The following is a 23,099-nucleotide window of genomic DNA, read 5'->3' on the forward strand; positions in this document are numbered from 1 at the left end:
CATTTTTTCTTTTTTTCTATAGACTGAACTCATGGATGAAGGCATTCTGTGGAGTCTAAGCTGTGGAAAAAGTAGGGAAGAAGTTGGTGTCAGATTGTGGGAGTGGGTGTATGATCATCTCTGGTAATTTTTGGGAGGTCTGAGTCATAACGTGAAAAAGTCTCACATGTTTCAGCGAATAAGAAGCAGCGATTTGATTCACTTACGCTTGGTTTCTTAGAAAAATCCCTCAGCCCCATTGATCTTTTCTTTTGTTCCAATTTCACAAATATATAAAGAAAAAAACAACAAAAGTTTATAAAAAAAGTTCATTCTAGTTGTCTATTCTCTACATCCCCCATATCTTGGATATCTAATGCTGTAGTAAATTAATAAATCTGTCATTTGGCCTGCTGGCAAACCCCCAGCCTGCCATCTCAACCATCACACACTTTGACATGCTAAAACTGCACGATGTAGATTTACTCAGAGGAGTTTGTGTAACCACTAATGAAACCCTCGCACAGCCACTCTGTGGAGTGACCCGAGTAAAGTTAATCAGAGCAGCAGGATGTGGGCCGTAAAGTGACCCACATCACAGCTGTTTGGGTTGCTTATCTAGATGGAAAACGTCCGTTTAATTAGAAAATTGGTTTAAGGTCCGATTGAAACCGCAAAACAAGACGCTCGTCTTTGTTGTGCCACCAAGCTTATAATTAAGTGACTGTGGTGTAATGAAGGCGGGTTGTCCAGACGTCTTTAGGCAGTGTGACATTTGTACAACGCAAACAATTAAATCATGTCCATGTTTATATTGCAATACGACAATAACACAAATCAAGCTCAAGTCCACCGTCTGCACAGACACAGAATTCTGTTGGTCTCATAAATAACCAGTATATTTAATATTTGTATACAACCCTGAGTCCAAACTTCAGGATGATTTTCAAAACTCACAAACCTGTATTTGAGTCACAATCAAACATAGAAAACATCAAATGTTTAAACTTAGTAAATGCACCATTTTAAGAAACAATGTTATTTTGAAAAGCATCCACTCTTCTTTTACCAACAGTGTTGGGTCTTCTATGTTGTATTTTAGTCAATGCTAAATGTTTCCAGCTGGTGAAAGACTTTGACTGCATGTATGCCAGTTCAGCACCAGAAATCATCTGGACGGGAGCATATTTTCTAAAACCTGTACATACCTTTCGGCATTGATGATGGCTTTCCAGCAGCTGCCAGTTTCATAGGCATTAATCTGCCTCCATACATCACAGATGCAGGAACTGAATGCTGATCGCAAGGCAGATTGCCTCTCTTGTCTTAGCCCAGAGAACACTGCGTCCATGTTTGCAAAAACGAATTTAAAATTTTGTTTTCAGCTGACCACCGACCAGCTCTCCACCTCAGTCTATTTTAGTTGAGCTTTGACCGAGTTAACATATTTGCATTTTCCTGCATTTGTGAATGGCATGGTAAACTGTGTTTACACAGCATCCCAACTTTTTTGGACATGGAGGATGTATGTTTTGGTAATGATATGTAGAATAAATCAAAAGCCAGACAAAGGTGAGCCCAGTATAGGCACTTTGTTTTATTTTAAAGCCAAAGTGGAAAAAAGCACAAACTCAAAGTTCAATCATAGTTTAGACAGCATGATTCAGGTACTATATGAAGATGATAATATGACCAGACACATGCTGAATTTTACCAGTTTGATCTGGATCACCTTTCTCTCTCTCTGTGTGTGTGTGTGTGTGTGTGTGTGTGTGTGTGTGTGTGTGTGTGTGTGTGTGTGTAGCTTCACCACTTGATGCTCATTGATTTCCAAACACTAACATGGATCACAGTTGGTAAATGCACTTGATTTTTATGGTATACAAAGTACAGGCTTAGTCAAATCCATCCCTCTGCAGGTTACTGGGTTGTAGCCCATCACTCCCGTCCAAAGGAGTTTCTTCTTCATCTTCTTCTTCTTTAGTGTCTGGCAGTGAAGTCACACTAGAGTCTTCATCTACATTTGGCACACTCCTTAAAAGTTCATCCTGCGCATCCGATTGCGCTGGTTCTCTGTTACGATCAGCGCCATCGTGTCGGATTATGCATGAAGCAGCAGTGTTCAGACCTTTGTGATGTCCAGCTTCAACGGGGTCTGTTCCATTACACCTATGTGAGTCTGTTCTGCTCTCCATTGCTGTATCAGGAACAGGAAATAATGCATCAGACACGCTTGACCGCTACCAATTTCTAATGTTAGTTGATAAGCTATATCAAACCTTTTTTGTGTTGTTTTGTGTAATATTGTGTAGAATTTAACCAACAGACATAAAGATCAGAGATCAGCGATCAAAGAGCAGTTTTTGAATACTTTTCTTTTCTCCCTGGAAGTCATAATTCTACCACCGTCTTTTCTCCTTATCTTCATTTGTTCGTTTTGTATCACTCTCATACTGTCAGTGGAATCATTCACATAAAAACTGAGATGAAAATCTAGTGAAGTTTTACTCGTAAACAGCTTTTACCGATAAAAAGCGTTTAGCTTTTTTTTCCTAATATAAACAAACAACCATAAGAAATAAAAATAATTAACAGGCTTAAACAACAGAGGCAGTGTTTGCACATACGAATTTTAATAATTGCATAACTCACGTACCTTTTTGCCTTACACACTGAGGGAGAGCTACAATAACAGTGATCAGGACAAAAGCTGCAGAAGCCACTGTGCACCACCAGGACCTCTGCACACTCTGTTCATCCAAACCTGCAATGCACATTTCTTTTAGAGAACAGTTTTTTTTCTTTTATTGAGAAATAATATAAAAAAAACTCACTTATTGATGCTACAGTGATGTTTACTCTGGTCTGAATGATATGTCTGCTCTGCAGGCCTGAGAAGGTGCAGGTGTAAGTCCCAGAGTGTTCTTCACTTTCTGGTTTGAAAAGCACAAGAGATCCATCCCCAAGAAGAAGTAGGTCCTGGTCCAGCTCTGCTTCTCCTTCCCACAGGTTAAAGCTGTGTCTGGTTCTGTGGTCATATCTCAAGATAACTATGGGGTCGTTGGATGAGTCAAAGGTCCAGGTAAGGGAAAAATTCTGGAGACTGTGAGGAGCAATGCATGGGATGGACAGAGCGTAACCCTCTTCCTGTGTTATATCCTCTGAAAAATAGTTTGCACACATTTTTTAGCACATTTATGTCATAAATAATCCTGTTCATGAAATCTGTATTAGTATGGAACCAAACTGCACCTTGGTTTTTCCGAGAGGCAGTCCAAATCTGGGTTTTGTCAGCTGATATGACTGAGCAAAAGTAAGTGTAATTGGAGACATTACCCAGAATCCTTAGCATGCTTTCCACAGTGAACAGACCCTTGTGGTCTGTGGTTTTGGTGGTGGAATTTTCAAGAGCTTCTTGTGCAGACGGGGGAACTGTGGCCCACGCTACCTGAGGGATGGGGTAGATATTCTGAGAGGAGCAAGTGACCATCTCGTCGGTTATCTCCACGATCACAGACTGGATCAGTGCTGGAAGGAAAGCAGAAAAGATAAAAGTGTGGCTTTAATGGCAGCCTGATTCAGTTTGTGCAACTAGAAAGTTCCATTTTACAGTTCATTATTGTCAACAATCAAAAACTAGTGTTTTTCATGTTCACACTTAGTAATGTGCACTTTCTCCGCACCAGTGCTGGCATTTAGGAGAGATGCTCTTTCAAGTAAATCTTGAAAGTGGTGCTTTTCTGCTGTATTTCAATTCTGTGGTTCACTAGTTCTCCTGTGGGCAGTCTATGGAGCACCTAGAATATGCTGTATTTAATGAACATGTTGGTACTCAAGAGATATAATAGCACACAAATTTTACATTATATTTTTGGCATCAGGGTCCTGTGAGGATTTGCTTGAAATGCTGTTAAAATGCAACAATCTTACAATCTTACAATCTTACTCATTTGGTGGAGACTGTTTTTCTCATCCTCATGCCAGAAAAATTCAATATTTCAGTGACAAAAAAAGACAATATGTCACTTCAGAGCACAAGTTTTTGAGCACAGGGTCTACCAGTCGGTAAGCCAGTATCTCGATCTCTGAATCCTCCAGTTTGCATGCAGAAATATTCTTGTGCAAGATACTGAACCCCCAGCTACCCCGGATGCATCCATCAAAATGTGTGTGTGAATGTTAGAAAAAGCACTTAGGCATAGATAAAAGTGCTGTGTGTGTGTGCGTGTGTGTGATTGGCTGAATTAATCGTGAGTGCTCAGCTTATTAGAAAGGTGCAACACTGAGAATAGATGTGTTAAAAAATAACAACACATAATGAGTTAAATTAGATCGCATGTGCAGCATATGCTTGAAATTTGGTAACTAATTCTTATGTATTTTTATACAGGTTAAAATTAAAACGTAAAAACATTCATACAAAATGTGTATTGTGTAAAAGCAAACACCTTTTCTAAGTATTTTCTGACTATTTACCGCATACTTTAAATGATCACTATGACAGCAGCTGAAGCTCAAGATATCAGCTTCTAACAGTTTAGGTGTTTGCTTTCTGAATGCTTTTCCATTAGGACATGTAAAAGCCAGTCTGCTGGACTGTAGTGGAAAAAAGTAGAACAAATGTTCCACCTTGTTGTCAGGAGCCTGAGGGCAATTCATGAATGGATGCATTCATTGGCACTTTACTGCTCAAAGCTTTATTAGTAAAAAACAAAAAAAAGAAAGAAAAAAAAGCCACACACACACAAAAATTATAAACAGTTGGGTTAAATGTCTGATATTCTGTATTATAAATGTTACAAATGCATCATACTGGACTGACCTTTCACCTCCAGGTTGACAAACAACTCTTGGTTGCCCTTTCGTGTGCTCGTGTAGCATTTGTATCTGCCCTTGTCTTGAACTTTGACCCTTCTGAGGAGCAGAGAGGCATTGCCGTGAGGGATGTGGGAGTTGAACAAGGCTGTCCTTCCACTGAAGTGCTTGTTCTGGAGTCCAAACTGGTCCTTGTTGTAGTAGTAACTGTGGACAGGGATTTGCTGCTTGTACCAGTGGATGACCACTGTGCCTGTGGGTCTGAAGCTACAGGGCAGGATGCAGTCATCGTGGAAGATGCAAGTGACATTGGCATCTGGTAGTAAGACTGTGAGAAAGCAAAGTTATTGTCACGAATGAATCAGCAATTAACACTAAACTTTATTTATAAATAATGTCCTACTGGATTAAACTTAGTTTTCTGTTCTTGATTCTCACTGATCTCCTCACCACATTTGTATTGCTTTGTTTGGATGAATCATTTGATGATGAACATTAAAAAATGATTGTATGTCTCCTGCTGTGTCAACAGCGTGCCACAATTAGAAATCCTTCACTTTTACACCCATTGACTGATGTGATTCTATTTTTCACAACATGAATCTGGGTTAATAAAATCCAATTTTCTATCAGAACAACTGAAACGATTTCTGACCTTATCTCTTTTATTACTGATAACATGTAAGCTGTGTGTTTGACTGGAATCAAGATTTTTTTCCTTACATTTTCACATCCCCTCTGCCTAATGAGTAGCCCTGAGATGTGTGCAGCTGTCACAGTAACACTTTCAGGGTATCGGGGACGCACACAGCTGTGTTTATAGCTGGTGTGGAAACTTAAACGCAAAAATGATGCTATCTGCAAAAGCTACGTTAAATTCACACACTGCTCTTCCTGTGGCTTTGACTTTCTTAATTTCCAATTATTAGAATAAATTACACATAAGCATATGTTGTATAAAGAGACGTCAAATATCACAGTACCTTTTGAGTTTGTCGATGGCAGTTTATCCAAAAACATGATCAGCATAAACACAAGTCCACTCGTGTCCGCCATGTCAGATGACCTGCGTCAGGATGGTGAACCTGCAACACTATTTGACTTGCGTGCGCATGAAAGCACATTGGTGTGCGGTGAGCTGCTTCTGTGTGATTCCACTTTACATCCTTCCTGACACTAATGAAACTCTGATTAGTTAACCGTGCAGGTAAAAGTTTAACCAGCCTCCCTGTGAATGCTCCACAACACAACACCTTAATCTGAACACCTCACATCAAACAGCTCTCTCTTTCCATTCTAACAAATAACTCCATGTAGTCTAAACACACACACACATATATATCTATATATATATATTAACATGATTTTATGTAAGGATGTGTAGGTATAAAGGTAAAAAGGAAGGGGAAACGTGTTTTGTGTGTGATGGAGTGTGAATAAATTGAGACAACACTTTTTTAACCTTAAAGCATGGCTGTCTTTTTTTTTCAAACATAATGAGAATCATGAAATCACACATAATAATTATACTGTCAGCATGTTTTTCCAGATACTTTTGTCAAGCAGCTCAGCCGTGTCGCATGCAGAAGGTTTTTATGCACCTTATCCCAAACAGGATAAGTCTACTGAGGTTCAAAGTATATTAATGTTATTTTGTTGCTTTTCCATGAATGCAAAATATCCAACATAAACAGCTGCAGATAGCTCACTTGCTGGCTTTTCTCATATTTTGGAAGATGATGACCTCTAGAGGGCACAGGCGAGATGTTTCTGCCTAGCTGTCTAACAGCTGTGGGGTCACATGTGAGTGAACCGAGCTGCACGTGCACGATTCTTTAAGATGTCATTGCTCATGTCTGTCCTAAATCAACTTTAATCCCAGATTAAAGGGAGCATGCTACTAGGGTCATGCTGTCCATGTTTTGATTATATTATTAATTTTGTCTTAGTTTCTACTTCTCAATCCCAGGCCTTTATTTCTTAATTAAAAGCACCTTCAGCAAATTTAATGTCATGTGGAGACACAAATAAATATTTGAAACACCAAAAATGTTGCCAATTGTTTTCAATTTATAAAACAGGGATGTCAAACTCATTTTACGGTGTGTGGGCCACATACTGCCCACTTTGACCTTAGGTGGGCTGGACCAATGAACGGACATGATAAATATTCAATGTTCAGTCTGGTTGTTCAAAATACAGTCTTCAATGTACAGTCTTGAGAGTGGTAAGGACTCAAAGTCTCAAAATCACAGGCTGAGGAAAAGTCGTCATATTTTGCAGGTTGAGGACCTAAACACAGACTCCACAGACTCCAATGTGCAGAAATAAAATATAGCAAAGCTTTATTGCAGGATGAAGAGGTATCCAAAAATACAACAAGTAAACAACAAAGTGGCATGGACCGCACCAGGGTGATAAAAGGAACATAACCAGGAGCAAGGCACAAACGCAGACACCACAACAAAAGATAAAGAGAGACTGGGCTATTTAACACTAAGGCAAATCAGGGGGAAAGGGATAGGCGAGAAGGGACAGGAACATTAAAAAGAAATCAAAACCCTGATGTGTAATTAGAGTCACAAGTAGAAACAGAAGCTGTCCCAGTAAAGTGAAGACACAAAACACAAAAATAAAAAAGAAGCAAACCAAAAAATCTTTAACAAAAGAAAGTCCCAACTTAAAAACCTAGGTGTACGCCCAGGACCATGACAGGAGTAAGTTCAAACTTGTCATTATCATAAAGTGATAAAACTGTCATAGTTAATATAATCAGTGACAAAAACATGAATCTTCACAAGCCCAATTTTGGCAGACAACACATGGAAGCAATGTATCCTTGGGCCAGCTGTTTATAGCCCAACACAAACCAGGCAAAAACACTCCTCATCATCAAAGGACTGTTCTCTCTCGTCTTCTTAGTCTTCTCTTCCTTGGGAAAAATCTGTGGTATCCTGTATTGTCTTTTTAGCATCAGCGACCCATTTTCTTCTTTTCTTATCCGGGACCAGTGAGACAAGCATCCAACTAACCACTTGACAAGCATTTTAAGCTAGCTACCACATGGCTTTAGCCTTCCAATGAAAAACTGACTTAAATCAAAACTATTACTTTTATTTTATAAAAAGTATTCTGACCAATGAAAATGAGAAAAAAAACCCTCCTCACTTCAGTGTTTCGTGTGTGTTCCACATAATCACCACTGCAAAACAGACTGAAAAAGAAACACCCATACAACAAAAAGTCATTGTGTGGCTTCTCAGTGGTCTAATTTTCATATGTGTGCAGTAGTGATGTGTCGGTCGCGAATGAAATGGCTCTTAGAGCCGGAAATTTGACGTGAACGGCGCGAGCCGTTGGGTTTTCTTTTCCTTTCTCTCACCCTCTCTTTTTTTCCACTTCAATTTTAAAAAATTTTTTTTTTTAAATAGTTACAAGTTGAAATGTGAATAGTTGGTTTTTAGTTTTATATGATTTATTTATTACATTTTATCTGGAGTGAATAAATAAAAGTATATTTACGGTGGCCCCTAGAGACAAAACACTACAAACTCCGAAGCATGTACAAACTCAGAAGCACGTAAAAACTCCAAAACACATACAAAAGACAACAGAAGTGCTCCAGGATGCTAGGGGCAGTGTTGAGCTTTTGTTACCTAGTGGCTACACAAGCCAGGAAGTACCAACGACCGGATTTGGTGTGTGGTAACAGGTAAATGAACATTTTTTTAAAAGTTATTTGAATATATATGAGTGCTTGTGTATAAATACACAAACAATACACATATGCTTTCAATTGTGTAATTTAAGTGATCTAGGTAGCTCTGTTAAGGAAGTTCAGTTAACGCTAGAAATGTGTTTTGGAATTTGTACATGCTTTGTCTCTAGGGGCCACCGCATATATTTATATATAAACATATATAAATAAAACCACTTTTTTTTACATTAGTAATTCCTTTTGTGCTTAATTTTATATTATTGTTAATAATAAATTAATTAAAGCAACAAAACAACCTGAAGGGTCGGTTCCGACCCGAAAGAGCCGACTCTTTTTAGTGAGCCCAGCTGAAAGAGTCGGTTCTCTAAAAAGAGCCGGAAATCCCATCACTAGTGTGAAAATCCCCCGTAGACCACAAAAATATATTCATGGACTGGCTGACTTTTGTGATTGAGATATTGCTAACACTAACCCTCTTTTGAGGATCAACGTTGACCTGTGGCTCATTAAGACGATAAATCTGGGGCATCTACAGTGAAACTTGGACTGCTTCCATGTCCGTAATCACTACTCTCAGGTGACTTCAGGTAGTATAATGGATTTCTCAGTTTGGGACATAGTTTACACAAAAGGGTGTGTCATGCTTACTTGAAATATGATACACCTTTCGGTCTTCCTGGAATAAATAGGCACGGGTTGGGTTGATTTGAGTGCTACAGCACCTCCTGGTGAATAGTAGGTGACTTGCATGTGAAAGTACACATACTGTATTAAAAATGATTAAATATAAATGATTTTTTTCACATAGTAATGACGCTTCCATTTAATTAAGCACTCAGTAGTGATTGTTGCTTAGGGTGAGCCACATCTCTGACCACAGTGTGCTCGCCAGGTTTTTTCAGTAGGCCACAGCAACACATGAAAATACATTTGCAGAAGAGAATTAATAATACATCAGAAAGATGAAACATAAGCACATAGTCACAATAAACAACTGAGAAGCTTAAATGCTTTGAGAGCAAGCAAGATGACAACATCAAGCTAAATCTCATTTGGACTACAAGAATTAGGTAATTAGATTTACATGCTTGGGCACCATACAGTAGGGATAAATGTGCATTATTAGGCCTTAACCTTTATAACTGATGTGTGATTAATTTAAGGCCTTTGATGGAAGTCTGTAGTGATCTTATTGTTACAAGACTACTGCAGGCTTTGGTCAAAGGTCGGTCATATACTGAAGAGTGAGTCATTGCAGGTATGTTGTCTTTGGCTGCCAGCTGCGCCAGTAATAACAGTGCTGACGTCTTTAAGATATGATAAATATTCAAGACCTTCTATGTGATAAGAACTATTTTAAATTCTAGATTTAACAGGGAGAACCAGAAGAGAAGCTAACATGGGTGAAATATAATCTCTTGTTTTTTTAGTCACTTTTGTACTCTTGCTGCAGCAAGAGTACAAATAAGGGCTTTTCGGGGAACTTTTACCACAGACAATAATGAATTACAACAGTCCAACCTAGAAATAATAAATGCATGAACTAGTTTTTCAGCATCACTCTGAGACTCGGATTTTTGTCATTTTATCTTCCATATTTGTTTAATGTGCATGTTAAAGGACATGTCCTGTTCAAAAATGCATCCACAGCACTGTGCTGGTCTACACTGTCTTTGTTCTATCTCATGTTCAAGAAATTGGAAGCTGCAATTATTTTTTTCCTTTTTGGTGCATTGTCATGTTTTTTCACTTGCATCTTATAGGGTAGTCTATCCGGTGGTTACTACACAAAAGCTACACCACAGTGTTGGATTCCAAAGGTATGTTTGCTGACAAGGAGGGTTCTGCTTTTGCCAGAAACCTTTGTCTGAAATGTCTAATGTCAGTAGTAGTATTAACTGTACTCAATTTATTAAGTATTTGAGAGGATTAAAGGAGTCATCGTGTGCCTTGAATGCGACACACTCAGAAGCCATAAGTAACACGCGTCATGTTTGCAGACGTCACTCCTGACATATGTTCGCATCTGTCTGCTCTTGATGGGATCACTTACGTCCAGTGTTGGGTAAGTTACTTTAAAATAGTAACTTAGTTACATTACTAGTTACTTCTATCAAAAGTAACTCAGTTACTTCAAGTTACTCGTTACTTTCAAAGTAACTAGTTACTAGGGAAAGTAACTTTGGTTTTACTCAGAATTCTCTTGTTAATGTGTTGCTTCCATAACTTTGCCAGTCTTCTAGCTTGCTTACTTGCCACAAGTGCACTGTGCCACCTACAAATAGAAAGGAAAAGATAATGTGCATATTTCCACGAGAGAAATCCCACGCCTGGACCGTCATTGACCGCTGCCATGATTCTAGCCTACGTCACAGCGTCATGTGTGCCTTTTACATCCAACACAAAAACTGCAGTCGTGATGCTTTGATTGTACTCAACTTACTGTACTGTAACTCGGAAATTTTACCTTCTGAATAGGAAGATGTAGGTAACACCAGACTGCAGATGAGCTGCATACAGGGCTGGACGGGGACAAAAAATCGGCCCGGGCATTTTGACTAGAGACTGGCCGCCATTATAGGAAAAATCATAAAGCCTTTGAATGAAAACAAACGCTGTTGTGACAGTGATGTTCACTGTTTTGATGGTATATATGCATCAATCGTTTGTTGTAAGATTGAGATAATTATTTTTTAAAAGCTAGACATTTTAAGTGAGAATAAGAAAGAAAAGTATTTCTTTGTGCCCCCCTCTCCCTGTTAATGCCCTACCTGGCCCCCTGGCAAAACTTTGCTAGATCCGCACCTGCACAGTTACCAGCTGTCAACTACCTAAAAAGGATCCTGGGGTTATCTGTCTCTCAGAAACAGTTCATAACTTCCCTTCAACTCATTTATGTCACCTAAAAGGTAAACCTGTTTCTCCATCACCTGTTCAGCTCTGATGATTCAGTAAGGACATCTCTGGTTTCATCTTCATGTTTCCCTCTCACCAGATAACCAAACCGACATCATGACCAGCAGCTTTTTTGCAGCTGTGGCTCCAGCAAACATCAGCTGATACTAGAAATTAATATTAAATCAATTCTAACAACAGCTGATCAAGCTTAAAAGTGCTGCTGTTGTTTAGCGCGACATCGGCTGGTTTCCTCTTTCTGGCGCAAAGTGGGCGATAAACAAACAAGAGAGCCGATCAGCTGATCATTGATCAGTTTTCATGATTGAAGTAGAAACGGGAGAGGGAGGGGGGAGAATGAAAGAAGAAGAGGCAGCTGTGCAGCGTAAAGACAGAATAACTCCAGCTTTGTGCCTTTTTCATTGAAGCTGAATTACGGGACAAACTGTTCCTTTTCGCCTCAATAAGAAACGCGTGATATTTTCTCTGAATACCAGACGGAACGGTTGGCAACTCTAATAACTTATGAACAAAATAAAGTTCAACATCATTAACTTCATAGCACCCACCCAGCTGTATAGAAACTCCGTCATGCTAGCTAGTACGCAGTATGGAAAAAGTCAGAATAACGAAAATAAACTGCACCTAAACTTGGTTTATATCTGACCCAGATAGACTGCAGGTCACAACTTCTTACCTGAAGTTCAGTTCACACTTGGACCGGCGGCCGCCTCGGGTCTCTTTTCCTTCTGCGTCCCCTTTCCCTCTTCCACCTGCTGCCTCCACCACTTGCCAATGTTACAGAATCTGTGGTGGAAGCTCCGCGATAGCCACCACACGAGTAACGACCCTATCTAAATCCCAGTAACGACTAACGCGTTTGGCATAATAACTAGTTACCGTGCTCGTTACCACAATAATAACGTAGTTACAGTAACGCGTTACTTAATAACGCGTTAGTCCCAACAATGCTTACGTCCTCCCACCACCCAGGAGCGCTACTGGGTTGAGAAGGTGAGAATTGTGTGTGTGTGTGTGTGTGTGTGTGTGTGTGTGTGTGTGTGTGTGTTGGGGGGGGGGGGGGGGGGGGTTTGGAGAATCCTACAAAAGTAGGCTGCAGCCTTTTTATTTTTATCTGGTCAGAAATGATGATGAAACTGTTGTTGGTATTATCCCCCGTCCCCGCCCTCTGCTTCCTCCAGTTTGTAGGTTACTGAAAGATTTCACCAACCACAGAAAAGAAGATTAGAGAGGAATTAATGGTATTCCTTTGTCATTATAGGAATAAATTGATATTTGGCGGGGGTGGGGACAGTCTGGAGTTGGAGCAACATGATGTGTCAGGAAACATAAGCAGAGGGATGGCACAGTGACAAACAAACTCAGAGCCAGGGGGATGCCAGTCTGCTGGATATCTGAACTGATGTTCACCATGTTACAGGAGATGAGAGAGTGGGATAACGCAGAAGCAGCCGGGCGCGCGCGTGACGGGACAGAATGAGAGCTGCTGGGACATGGACGGCGTCAGCAGAGGACGGGAACAACTGTGACATTGACTGGGAGAGACCCTGACGAAGTGGGAGGGACATCTGGGTTCCTCTTGTCTTTGAAGCCCCAGCTTAACCATGAGAGTGGCCTTCCTGGCCTTAAGACTGATGTGCTTGGCCTGGTTGTGGCCTGTCACTCAGCTCAACAGCAGCCACTTCCCGAACAAGAGGAGAAACAAGGAGCTGTACGTCGGAGAGAACGCTAGACAAAAGCACGGAGGGTGAGCAAAAGTGGGGTTTCTTAGATGAGTCTTTGATTTACTATAATTGTGGAGCTTCTTCTTATGTGGAAACTGACCTTCATGGGTGATTTTATGGACATCATTTCCATGTCCTACTTTGTAGAGCTTTCACGTGTGAATATAAATAACTGCATCTTTTTGCGTTTACGTCCACTGATGGTAGATCAGTGTCAGAAAAAGGTCATAGATTATGTGCATTGCTCAGAAAATTTGTGTTGATTGTTGCTGAATCTAAAACATAAAACGATGTGAACTTTGGTTTGGTTTTAGGATAACTATGACATCCTCTCAGTGACTAAAGTCATTCAGGAGTCAGATATAAATGAAAGAGGCTCCACAATATCAAGCTGAGTTACACATGTGCTAGAATGCAGTGATCTCCCTTTGGCTATGGCCTTTGCTTTTAATCAGAGTGCTAAAGTCCATTTAACCATCACTAACACCATCTGTCAGTGCTGTTTTAAGTGTTTGTTAGAAAGGAATCTAGACAGAGAGAACGATTTAACTTAAGCTGTTATTTCTCCTCTTTGCTTTCCAGACGGGTGGATCTTAAGATGAAGAAGTTGGACAGCACCAAGTCTCTGCTAATTAAGTCTGAGCAGCTGCTTCGGATTGAAGACCATGACTTTGCAATGCGCCCTGGCTTTGGAGGTAACACACACACACGGTCGTTGTATTTATTATGGATTTATTTGTATTTATTATACATTTATTTTAACTTTTTCTCACTCCAAATATTTTTCCTAGTATTTTTTTAAGTGTGCTTTAATGGTAACACAGCAGGTTGATTTAGGTTACTGTGCTGTTTTTGGTATTATGCCGCCCAAAAAGCCCTTTGTGACCTAGATTGTCTGCTTTGAGAGACAATGACTGCGGTAGCACGGATAAAATAATCTGAACTGTGTTCCTAATTCTCCCTGTGTATGTGTGTGTGTGTGTGTGTGCTTCCAATCACAGGTCTGGATTTTTTTTTTATCTTTTGCGCCTTTTTTGCCATTACCTTAAAGAAACCCTGCACAATAATCACTTTCTCTACTGCATGTTCACAGTAGTCACCCTCTTTTGTAATGTCTGTTTGAATTCATTTTCTTTCCAGTCAGAAGGCAAAACCAGTTGCTTAGTGTCTGTCTCAGTCTTTTGAGTGGATGATTACACAGATGTTTACGTTGGCCTAATAAGAGTTCTTGGACGATTTTATCTGGTGAATGAGAGCCTCTGAACAGCATTTGTTCGTCATCTCAGGAAAAATCTATTCTTGTATCAATGCCATTCCCTAAGACATCTGCAGGCGTGCACCATGGGTTTGTTGTGATGTGGCAACAGTGTTGGGTGTTACGTGTTATTGAGTGTCAGAGTGATTAGATCACTATTGATGTTCCTCTGAATGGAAATCAGCTGCATATTTCAAGACTGTATCCAAGTTTGTGTCAGTCAGGTCATAAAGCATTCAGGCAAAGAGGGCATTAAGTAGTTGTATCATTTGTTGTCAGGTGATAATGAATGTCTGTACCTGCAAATACAGGCGTCTTGCTTCTAAACCACGACTAAAGCTGCCACTCTGTAGGAAACTAACAAGCCGATTGCTGGTGAGATGGTTGAGGGTATTCTGCCAGTGCTAACCTGCTGTGCAATGAGGTAAAAATCAACTGACTATAGTAAACATATTAGGATGTAGAATTTCTGGATGTATAACCACAAAGCTAACTGCAGAGGGGATTTTGGTTGTCTGATGAGTTACTTTTCTCACTGGGTAGTGCGACAGGTTGTTTTTTTAATAGCAATAATCTTGTTATGTAGCAAATTAGTATTAAAAGTAAGATTACCCGTCAATTGATCAGTTTGCACAACTGGAACATTGTCATTAAATCATTGTTATTCAGCTTATTGGGTCAAGCAAATCGGTGGTGGTTACGAATTGGAAAACTCTTTATCTTTCTGTTTTCTGTTTGTTTGTTCTGTTTCATTAATTCACTTTGTGACTATGATACTAATAAAACATCATATTTTTTTAAAATAGAGTTGAGTTCAAGACCCAATTTTTTGTTTCTTATTTACTTCAAACATTTTCTTCCTAAACTTGACATTATCACTGAGCTGATAGTGTGAGTTAACTCTGTTAGCTGCAAACACATTTGCTGGATTGTTACATTTGTCTGCTATGTGTGGTGTCCTGTGGCCCACGAAGGTTTTTTTCTTCATTTTTTTCCCTCATTTCAATTTTTTTGTTGGTAATAGAGAGTTTTGAAGCTCATTAATGAGCTTAAGTGAGCTAACTCTGTTTGACCCTATTCCAGGATGTCAGCATCCCAGTAAAATCCCTCCACCTTTATTACTCCATTGTGATTGCAAACACATGCTTTTGAGTGCTTACCTTCATTAAGTAATGGCACAGAAAAAAAACCCCAACAACATCAGCCGGTGTTTACAGTTCAAATCATACATTAACCGTATTGTGCCGCAGGATAATGACAAGAACCATTCCTCTTACTATACACTACCCTGGATATTTATGTAATAATACAATGTGGCAGATTTTAAATTAATGGATCCTTTAAGATAACATAATGAATTAGTGAGTGTTGTTGAATATCCACACATGCATGTTGACTATGTAACCTCAGGGAAATTTATAGGCATGTAGGTAGTGAGCTACCTCTCCCATAGATTAGAAAGGATTCGCTTATTTTCCCAGCACTAAATGTACCATATGGGGTCACACGAGTTGATGTGGTTGATGTAATTTCTCAGAATCAGTAGAGAGCTAAGTATTACATATTTCTGTTACAGTATTAACAGCTTAACCAAGAAAGTAGTGAAGATATATAAATAATTAAACAATTTTTTTGACATTTTATCTTCTTGACTGAGCAGCAGCGTTCATTTAAGGTGTCGTGCATGAGCTCGACGCCTTTGTCTAAATCAAATACTGTAAAGAAAGGTCACTGAAACATGCATTTCAAGTAAAGCAACATTTTGAGGAGTTGATTTTTACTGTGAACCAAAAAAATAAATAAATAAAAGGTGAGATGGTGCATTTACAAAGATTTCCAGTGTAAGGTAATAATGGTTCCTTTGACATTCAAAAATGTAGAATGTGAACATAAGATTTTTTGCTTCAGTCACAGATGTTTACACTGTACTGTGTATCATGACTGTATAAACTAAGGTTATCTCTGCATATAGCTCAGAAGTGAGATTTACACATTGGTAATCTCAGACAGATTTACAAACAGATGTTATCCAACTGATCCATTACAACATCTGTCCAGGTTCAGCCCTGCCTGTTGGTATCGATGTCCAGGTGGAGAGCATTGACAGCATTTCTGAAGTAAACATGGTACGCACCTTTTAGATTTCAGTAGTTAATCTAATCAAAAGAAACTGACTTGTTTTCTCTGTTGAACGTGAGCGTTTTTGTTTTTTTTTTCTTTTTGTAGGACTTCACCATGACTCTCTACCTGCGGCATTACTGGCAAGATGATCGCCTGGCCTTTCCCTCCAGCAGCAACAAGAGTCGGACCTTCGATGCACGTCTGGTGAAGAAAATCTGGGTTCCAGATGTGTTTTTTGTCCACTCTAAGCGTTCTTTTATCCATGATACAACCATGGAGAACATCATGCTGAGGGTTTATCCTGATGGAAATATTCTCTACAGTGTTAGGTAAAAAAAAAAAAAAGATATATGTCTCATTGTATTCATAGAGAGATCACTATGATTGCATTTTCTGTCATTAGCCAGTAGCAAAAATAATGGCTAATACTGGCTGACATTATCTTGTCTTTTTGAAATTAGAAGGGCCTAAATTTGATGAAATTGATTGGGATTCTAAAGTATTAGCTAACACTATCTGGTAAGGTGGATCTACAGACTCCAGGCTCTGATAAATAGTGTTCAATTCAATTCAATTCAATTTTATTTATATAGCGCCAAATCACAACAAATGTCGCCTCAAGGCGCTTCATAGATACAGAGAAAAGCCCAACAATCATATGACCCCCTATGAGCAAGCACTTTGGCGACAGTGGGAAGGAAAAACTCCCTTTTAACAGGAAGAAACCTCCGGCAGAACCAGGCTCAGGGAGGGGCGGCCATCTGCTGCGACCGGTTGGGGTGAGAGAAGGAAGACAGGATAAAGACATGCTGTGGAAGAGAGACAGAGATTAATAACAGATACGATTCAATACAGAGAGGTCTGTTAATACATAGTGAGTGAGAAAGGTGACTGGAAAGGAAAAACTCAATGCATCATGGGAATCCCCCGGCAGCCTACATCTATTGCAGCATAACTAAGGGAGGATTCAGGGTCACCTGGTCCAGCCCTAACTATATGCTTTAGCAAAAAGGAAGGTTTTAAGCCTAATCTTAAAAGTAGAGATAGTGTCTGTCTCCTGAATCCAAACTGGAAGCTGGTTCCACAGAAGAGGGGCCTGAAAACTGAAGGCTCTCCCTCCCATTCTACTTTTAAATACTCTAGGAACAACAAGTAGGCCTGCAGAGCGAGAGCGAAGTGCTCTAATAGGGTGATATGGTACTACAAGGTCATTAAGATAAGATGGGGCCTGATTATTTAAGACCTTGTATGTGAGGAGCAGGATTTTGAATTCAATTCTGGATTTAACAGGAAGCCAATGAAGGGAAGCCAAAACAGGAGAAATATGCTCTCTCTTTCTAGTCCCTGTCAGTACTCTTGCTGCAGCATTTTGGATTAACTGAAGGCTTTTCAGTGAGTTTTTTGGACATCCTGATAATAATGAATTGCAGTAGTCTAGCCTGGAAGTAATAAATGCATGAACTAGTTTTTCAGCGTCACTCTGAGACAGGATATTTCTAATTCAACATTAAAATAAAAAATGGTAACATTAACACTGATTAACATTAATATTAAATTTTAAAGGATTTCATTCTTTGTTAAATAAGTGTTAGGACAATTACCTGCACATGCATTAATTCAGCTTTCTTACTAGTGGCCAGCAGGGGGCAACTCTTTAATGAATTCTTGTAAAGTCTATAGGAAAAGGAGCCTACTGCTTCCTTTAAATATTGCCTTTGTGAATTATGGTCACCACTGAAGTCAAAAAGGAGGATGAGCTTGGGTATGTTTTAGGGTGGGGTTGTGATTGGCATATTGTTACCTTGTGAGCATAGTGTATTGATTTCTCTGTCAAACTGAAGCTTTGAGGCTTCAAAACACAACACAAACACGCAATTTCCAAATGAGACCACCAATCGGTGACGTCACAGTGGCTACATCTGTGTTTTACGCACAGCCTGTGTTATCGATTTACTTTCGGGGCCAGGCTCAAATGGCCATTAGAGAAACTGTATTGGTGTTTGCTCCAGCTGGTTTCAATTTTCAGGCCTGAGGGGTGCTGTTTCCCAAAAATCAGACCAATAAAGGCATTTGCACCAAAACCCCTTGTACAGTATATACAAATTAGCAAGGAGTTTTAAGCTTACATGTCCTAATACAATGAGTTACGGCTTAAATTTTACTAAGACTGTTTAATGAGCATGAACATCACCACAGCCCAGTTTAGTGGGCAGGGTATGAAGTGAATATGAGAAGGTGGACTGTAAGCTCCCAGATGGCATTCAACATATCCATTTCGGTCACAGATGATGACAATATGGCACAAATTCCCAAATGGCCGACAGCAGCCACAAACTGTGTCAGGCACAGATCCTGTTACTGAATGAATCAATTCAGTCCAGTAGTTTTATTTTACACTGTTTCACTGAGATTACTGCAATATTTATGTAGGTATTTATTTAACTGAAAGCTGTGTTTCAGGATCACTGTGACGGCTCTTTGCTCAATGGACTTCAGCAGTTTCCCTCTGGACACACAGAACTGCTCTCTGGAGCTGGAGAGCTGTGAGTATTAAGCTGCAGTCAGGACATCGTGGTTGCTTGCAAATATCTAATAGGATATCCAGTGTTGTTTGCAGAGTAATAATGTTAATTCCTATATTAAATGTACTTGTTCTTGTGCTGACATGTTTTGCTGGTAAACATGTTACACAACATTTGATGCACTATTATGTAATTTAAAAAATTTGGGCTAGAGAAAGCTTTTAGCTTGTTAAATTTTTAAACACTATCTATTTTCCGCACAAAAACACAACTGGATATGCTTGAATGTTATACAGTTGGGACAGAGACAGCTCAGAGTGCATTACCTTACTTCATGCTCACAGTAGTAAGCATCACCATCCCCCTTTTGCACAAATTATTTATAATCCTCGGGTCATTCAAGTCAGACTCTGTGCTTTATGCTTGTCTATCCTCATGATGCAGGATTTACTGCAATGTTTGGGAATTCTTTGGTCTTTACCGCTCTCTCTCTCTCACTCTGTGTGTCTCAATCATGGATCCTGATCTCAGGGGAGAGTTGGTAGATCCATTTTTGGCAGCTCTCTCCTCTCCTCTGAGAGAAACATCCATGAAACTTCTAAGAGAGGCAATACGCGAAGGTGTCCAACCCCAAACGCCCACCCTCTTTCTCTCCTCTCTTGAAGATGCTTACAATGAGAACGACCTAATGCTCTACTGGAAGAACGGGAACGATTCATTAAGGACTGACGAGATTGTGCTCTCTCAGTTTTTTATTGAAGACTTCCAGCCTTCCTTTGGGCTTGCCTTCTACAGCAGCACTGGTATGTCCGGCAGGAGTCTGGGGACAGTCTGAGATGTATTCAGTTTGAAAACAGCCAGAGTGCTCCAGACCCCTACTGTTTTTCTAAATAGGAACAGTTTAACATTTTGGAAAATACGCATTACATAAAAAGATTTGACACCACTCTTACAGTCGTTTTCTATGGAGATGCAGCCAGCAGTTGATTAACTTGTCCAAGCTTGTGGAAACAGCTTACCCGGCAAAGGCTACAAAATCCAATAACCAGCATCTGTACAGTTGAACACATTATTCCCATTTCCAGTCATAATGCTTTGCTACAGTAACTGTGTACGGGCAAAAGCTTTTATATGTACATAGACATGACTGAGTGCTATTGATTGTTTAGGTTCTCTGTGAGAAAGAAAATAACCACATTTTCCAAAATGATGACATGGGAATCAATCCCTCTCTGCAAAGCAGAAAGGTATTGATTATTCAAGGTGTTTTAGAGTTGTATGACTGCGGGGTCTACTTTTTCAAACCCAGTTTCCTTTTATTGTTGTCTGTGTATAAAGAAACGCTAGAATTGGAGCCAGAGAGATTTTCATCTCAGTTATAAATTTTTTTGTGAGGGAACCTACAGTATCCAATCTATGAAGATGTTATATAACTCCGGCATTAAAGAGATTTGCTCTCTCATTTGAGTTCAAGGTTCTCCCCGTAGGTTCATGTTGGACTTTTATTTTTAATAAGGACAACTTTATTTTCCCCTGTCAGTTACTGATACAACCCTGCTTTCCACCTGCCTGCACTCCACTGTGTCCATTTATCTGTTTCAGGTTGGTACAATCGGCTCTACATAAACTTCATTCTAAGGCGGCATATCTTCTTCTTCATGCTTCAGACGTACTTTCCCACCATGCTGATGGTGATGCTGTCCTGGGTGTCTTTCTGGATAGACAGGAGAGCCGTACCTGCCCGTGTCTCCCTGGGTACTAAGCCGCTGAGCCAATACGACCAACATAAATAATTACCGAAATTGTATTTTCATCCGGACTGATAAGAAAATATCACCATGCCTAGTTTTTACTTTAAATTCATCTTTCCATTGATTAACTTTTTGAGAGTGAAATGGTAAGATTGATTCCACTCCCTTGTTTGCCAGTTACTGGAGAGATTAGGCATAAGTCAGTCAGGAAGCACATCGTCTCATCAAATAATTACATCTTCTTTTTGAGAGATAATTGCCCGTATTTAAACTGTGAGAAATTCCCCATAAGGAGTAAGGAGTGGAGGAAGTTTGTCAACCAGGAGACCCCAGTTTGCTTGGTATTTTGGTAGCTTCGTGCTTTGCACATTTTGTTATGATTTCACTTCTTATTTTCTTTCTCTTTCCAACTGCTATTTGGTTAAAGTTCAGGAAAGTAGTGGGGTTTGGATTAAAATATCCTGTTCACAGGATTCTTATGTTATAAGTTAGTGAAACTCACGTCATTGTTTTACAATAGGTTCTCACTTAGGTGCAATGACCTGCAATGACAATGATAGTGGAGTTCCCAGCAGCCAAACAGCAGCTATTTCCTGGCTTATGGACATGAGAGATGAGTGTCACTGTTCTAATCTGCCGCTCAGCAAGAAAGCAATTAAGCGTATCCAAGGGTGTCTGCTGGTTCACCATCTATGTTTCCCCCCCTCCTACACAGTTAGCTTACGCAAGGAGACGCCATCATTAAGGCTGGGCTATTTTTGGAATCAGACAGACTCCAAATTCCAATTCTAAAAGCTTTACGAGCAAAAGAGCACTAAATCAGAGTTAAGCTAGTTTGCATCCAGCAATGATGTAATAATGACTTTGCCTTCTGTAATTAATGAACATAAATACACTTGCATGGTTATATGCTTGTCAAAACCCTGAGGATGATAAAGGATATGCCCTTTTAAACCCCCAGCCCTTTACCACGACTAAATTATTTCGTAACATTATCACATTTGCTGTGATTTGTATGGCACAATTGTTCATACACTGATTTCACATTAGTACATAAAAGGTCTTCAAAGGATAATTTCTTGTTATTACTTGTTTGTAGCTACAGAAACATTATTCTCTGCAATGTTTCTGCAGCAACAGTCACAACTGGTTTTTCTGTATCCAGGCATCACCACCGTACTGACAATGTCCACCATCATCACCGGTGTGTCGGCCTCTATGCCACAGGTGTCTTACGTAAAAGCTGTAGACATCTATCTATGGGCGAGCTTCCTGTTTGTCTTTCTGTCAGTCATCGAGTACGCTGCGGTCAACTATTTCACCACAGTGGAGGAGATGAAGAAGCTGAAGAGAGCAAAGGTCAAGTTCTTTCTAAAATCTTCTCAAATCTCCTGTCCTATTTAGGCTACAGAAGCCGGTATGCAGCCATAAGGCAATCCCCAGAAACTAACAGTGGTCTGCTCTCCTCTCTCTGCAGATACCCACCTCTTACAATGCTGCTGAGGCTATGGCCTTTGATGGGTGTTTCCACGACAATGAAATTGACCTGGCCTCCCTCCCCGCCAGCACCCCAAATACAGAAAGGAACATCCAGTCTCGAAACTCGACTGTCTCCGCACCCACAGAAGGCACCAGGCTACATCGCAAGCACCCTTTAAAACGAAACCTCAGCTTCATCATGAGCAACAGCTACATGATCGACTCATTCTCCAGGGTATTATTCCCGCTGGCTTACCTGCTCTTCAACATCATTTACTGGAGCATGTATGCATAGCACATTGAATAAGCAGCAGAAAAAACAAAAGAACTGTTCCTTTTTTGACTGTTGTCACAATTGCACAAATGAACAAAAACAGACGGATGATAATAATAATAATTAATTGATGACATGACTTCACGTCTGCTGAGTATAGATGTCCTTCTTGATGTCTAATGAAAAAGTGTTCGGCTGTAACTTGGAGAAAATCTGAGAGCGGCTGTGAAAGTGAACGGCTGATATTTTAATGAATGTTTACGTGTGTTTCTGGCATGCTTGATTTTATAACAGAAAGAGTTTTTATCCAAAATGCATAAACATTTTTAGGATTTTGTTTTATTGCTGGATCAGATACATCCATACATACATACATTAAATACAGTACATGTTGAAAATAAATATGTGTATGCTCTTAAATGTCTGACTCAGGCCTCACATTCTCTTTGCCTTGAACTTTATTGATATTTAGTGCATCACACTTTCAACTGAAGGTGCCCAGTGGAGCACTTATAAACAAGTTCATGTTTAATATCATCCTCACC

At 39.7% G+C, this 23,099-nt stretch overlaps 1 protein-coding gene and 1 long non-coding RNA gene across 5 annotated transcripts; both read left to right on the plus strand.

Annotated features, from left to right (window-relative positions):
• The first annotated feature begins 8,304 nt into the window (after positions 1-8,304).
• LOC146509807 (uncharacterized) lies at positions 8,305-12,384 on the plus strand. Of its 2 annotated transcripts, XR_014876491.1 has the most exons (4): positions 8,305-8,506; positions 8,996-9,099; positions 10,276-10,332; positions 10,513-12,384. It is a non-coding gene; the product is annotated as an uncharacterized LOC146509807 (long non-coding RNA). The 2 variants fall into 2 exon arrangements; XR_014876490.1 differs by having other exon boundaries at positions 8,308-9,099.
• Positions 12,385-12,400: 16 nt separating this feature from the next.
• On the plus strand, positions 12,401-23,099 carry gabrr3a (gamma-aminobutyric acid type A receptor subunit rho3a). 3 transcript variants are annotated; one of them, XM_085175116.1, is made up of 10 exons: positions 12,402-12,421; positions 12,690-13,175; positions 13,735-13,847; positions 16,466-16,533; positions 16,634-16,857; positions 18,989-19,071; positions 19,716-19,853; positions 20,653-20,805; positions 21,967-22,160; positions 22,279-23,099. In XM_085175116.1, exons 2-10 carry the CDS (start codon positions 13,033-13,035, stop codon positions 22,573-22,575), a joined length of 1,413 nt encoding a protein of 470 aa, XP_085031242.1. In that variant the 5' UTR covers positions 12,402-12,421; positions 12,690-13,032; the 3' UTR covers positions 22,576-23,099. The 3 variants fall into 3 exon arrangements, with proteins under 3 accessions (XP_085031244.1, XP_085031242.1, XP_085031243.1); XM_085175118.1 differs by lacking the exon at positions 19,716-19,853 and having other exon boundaries at positions 12,401-12,421; XM_085175117.1 differs by lacking the exon at positions 12,402-12,421 and having other exon boundaries at positions 12,600-13,175.

This window comes from Neolamprologus multifasciatus, chromosome 10, assembly GCF_963576455.1.
Source record: "Neolamprologus multifasciatus chromosome 10, fNeoMul1.2, whole genome shotgun sequence".
Lineage (NCBI taxonomy): Eukaryota > Metazoa > Chordata > Actinopteri > Cichliformes > Cichlidae > Neolamprologus > Neolamprologus multifasciatus.

Bases quoted from the DNA above. Each gene is read 5' to 3' on its own strand.
- gabrr3a (XM_085175116.1), top strand. From the start codon at position 13,033: ATGAGAGTGGCCTTCCTGGCCTTAAGACTGATGTGCTTGGCCTGGTTG. The intron at 20,806-21,966 runs GTACTAAGCCGC...TTCTGTATCCAG, and splicing joins ACCTGCCCGTGTCTCCCTGG to GCATCACCACCGTACTGACA. The intron at 22,161-22,278 runs GTCAAGTTCTTT...CTCTCTCTGCAG, and splicing joins AGAAGCTGAAGAGAGCAAAG to ATACCCACCTCTTACAATGC.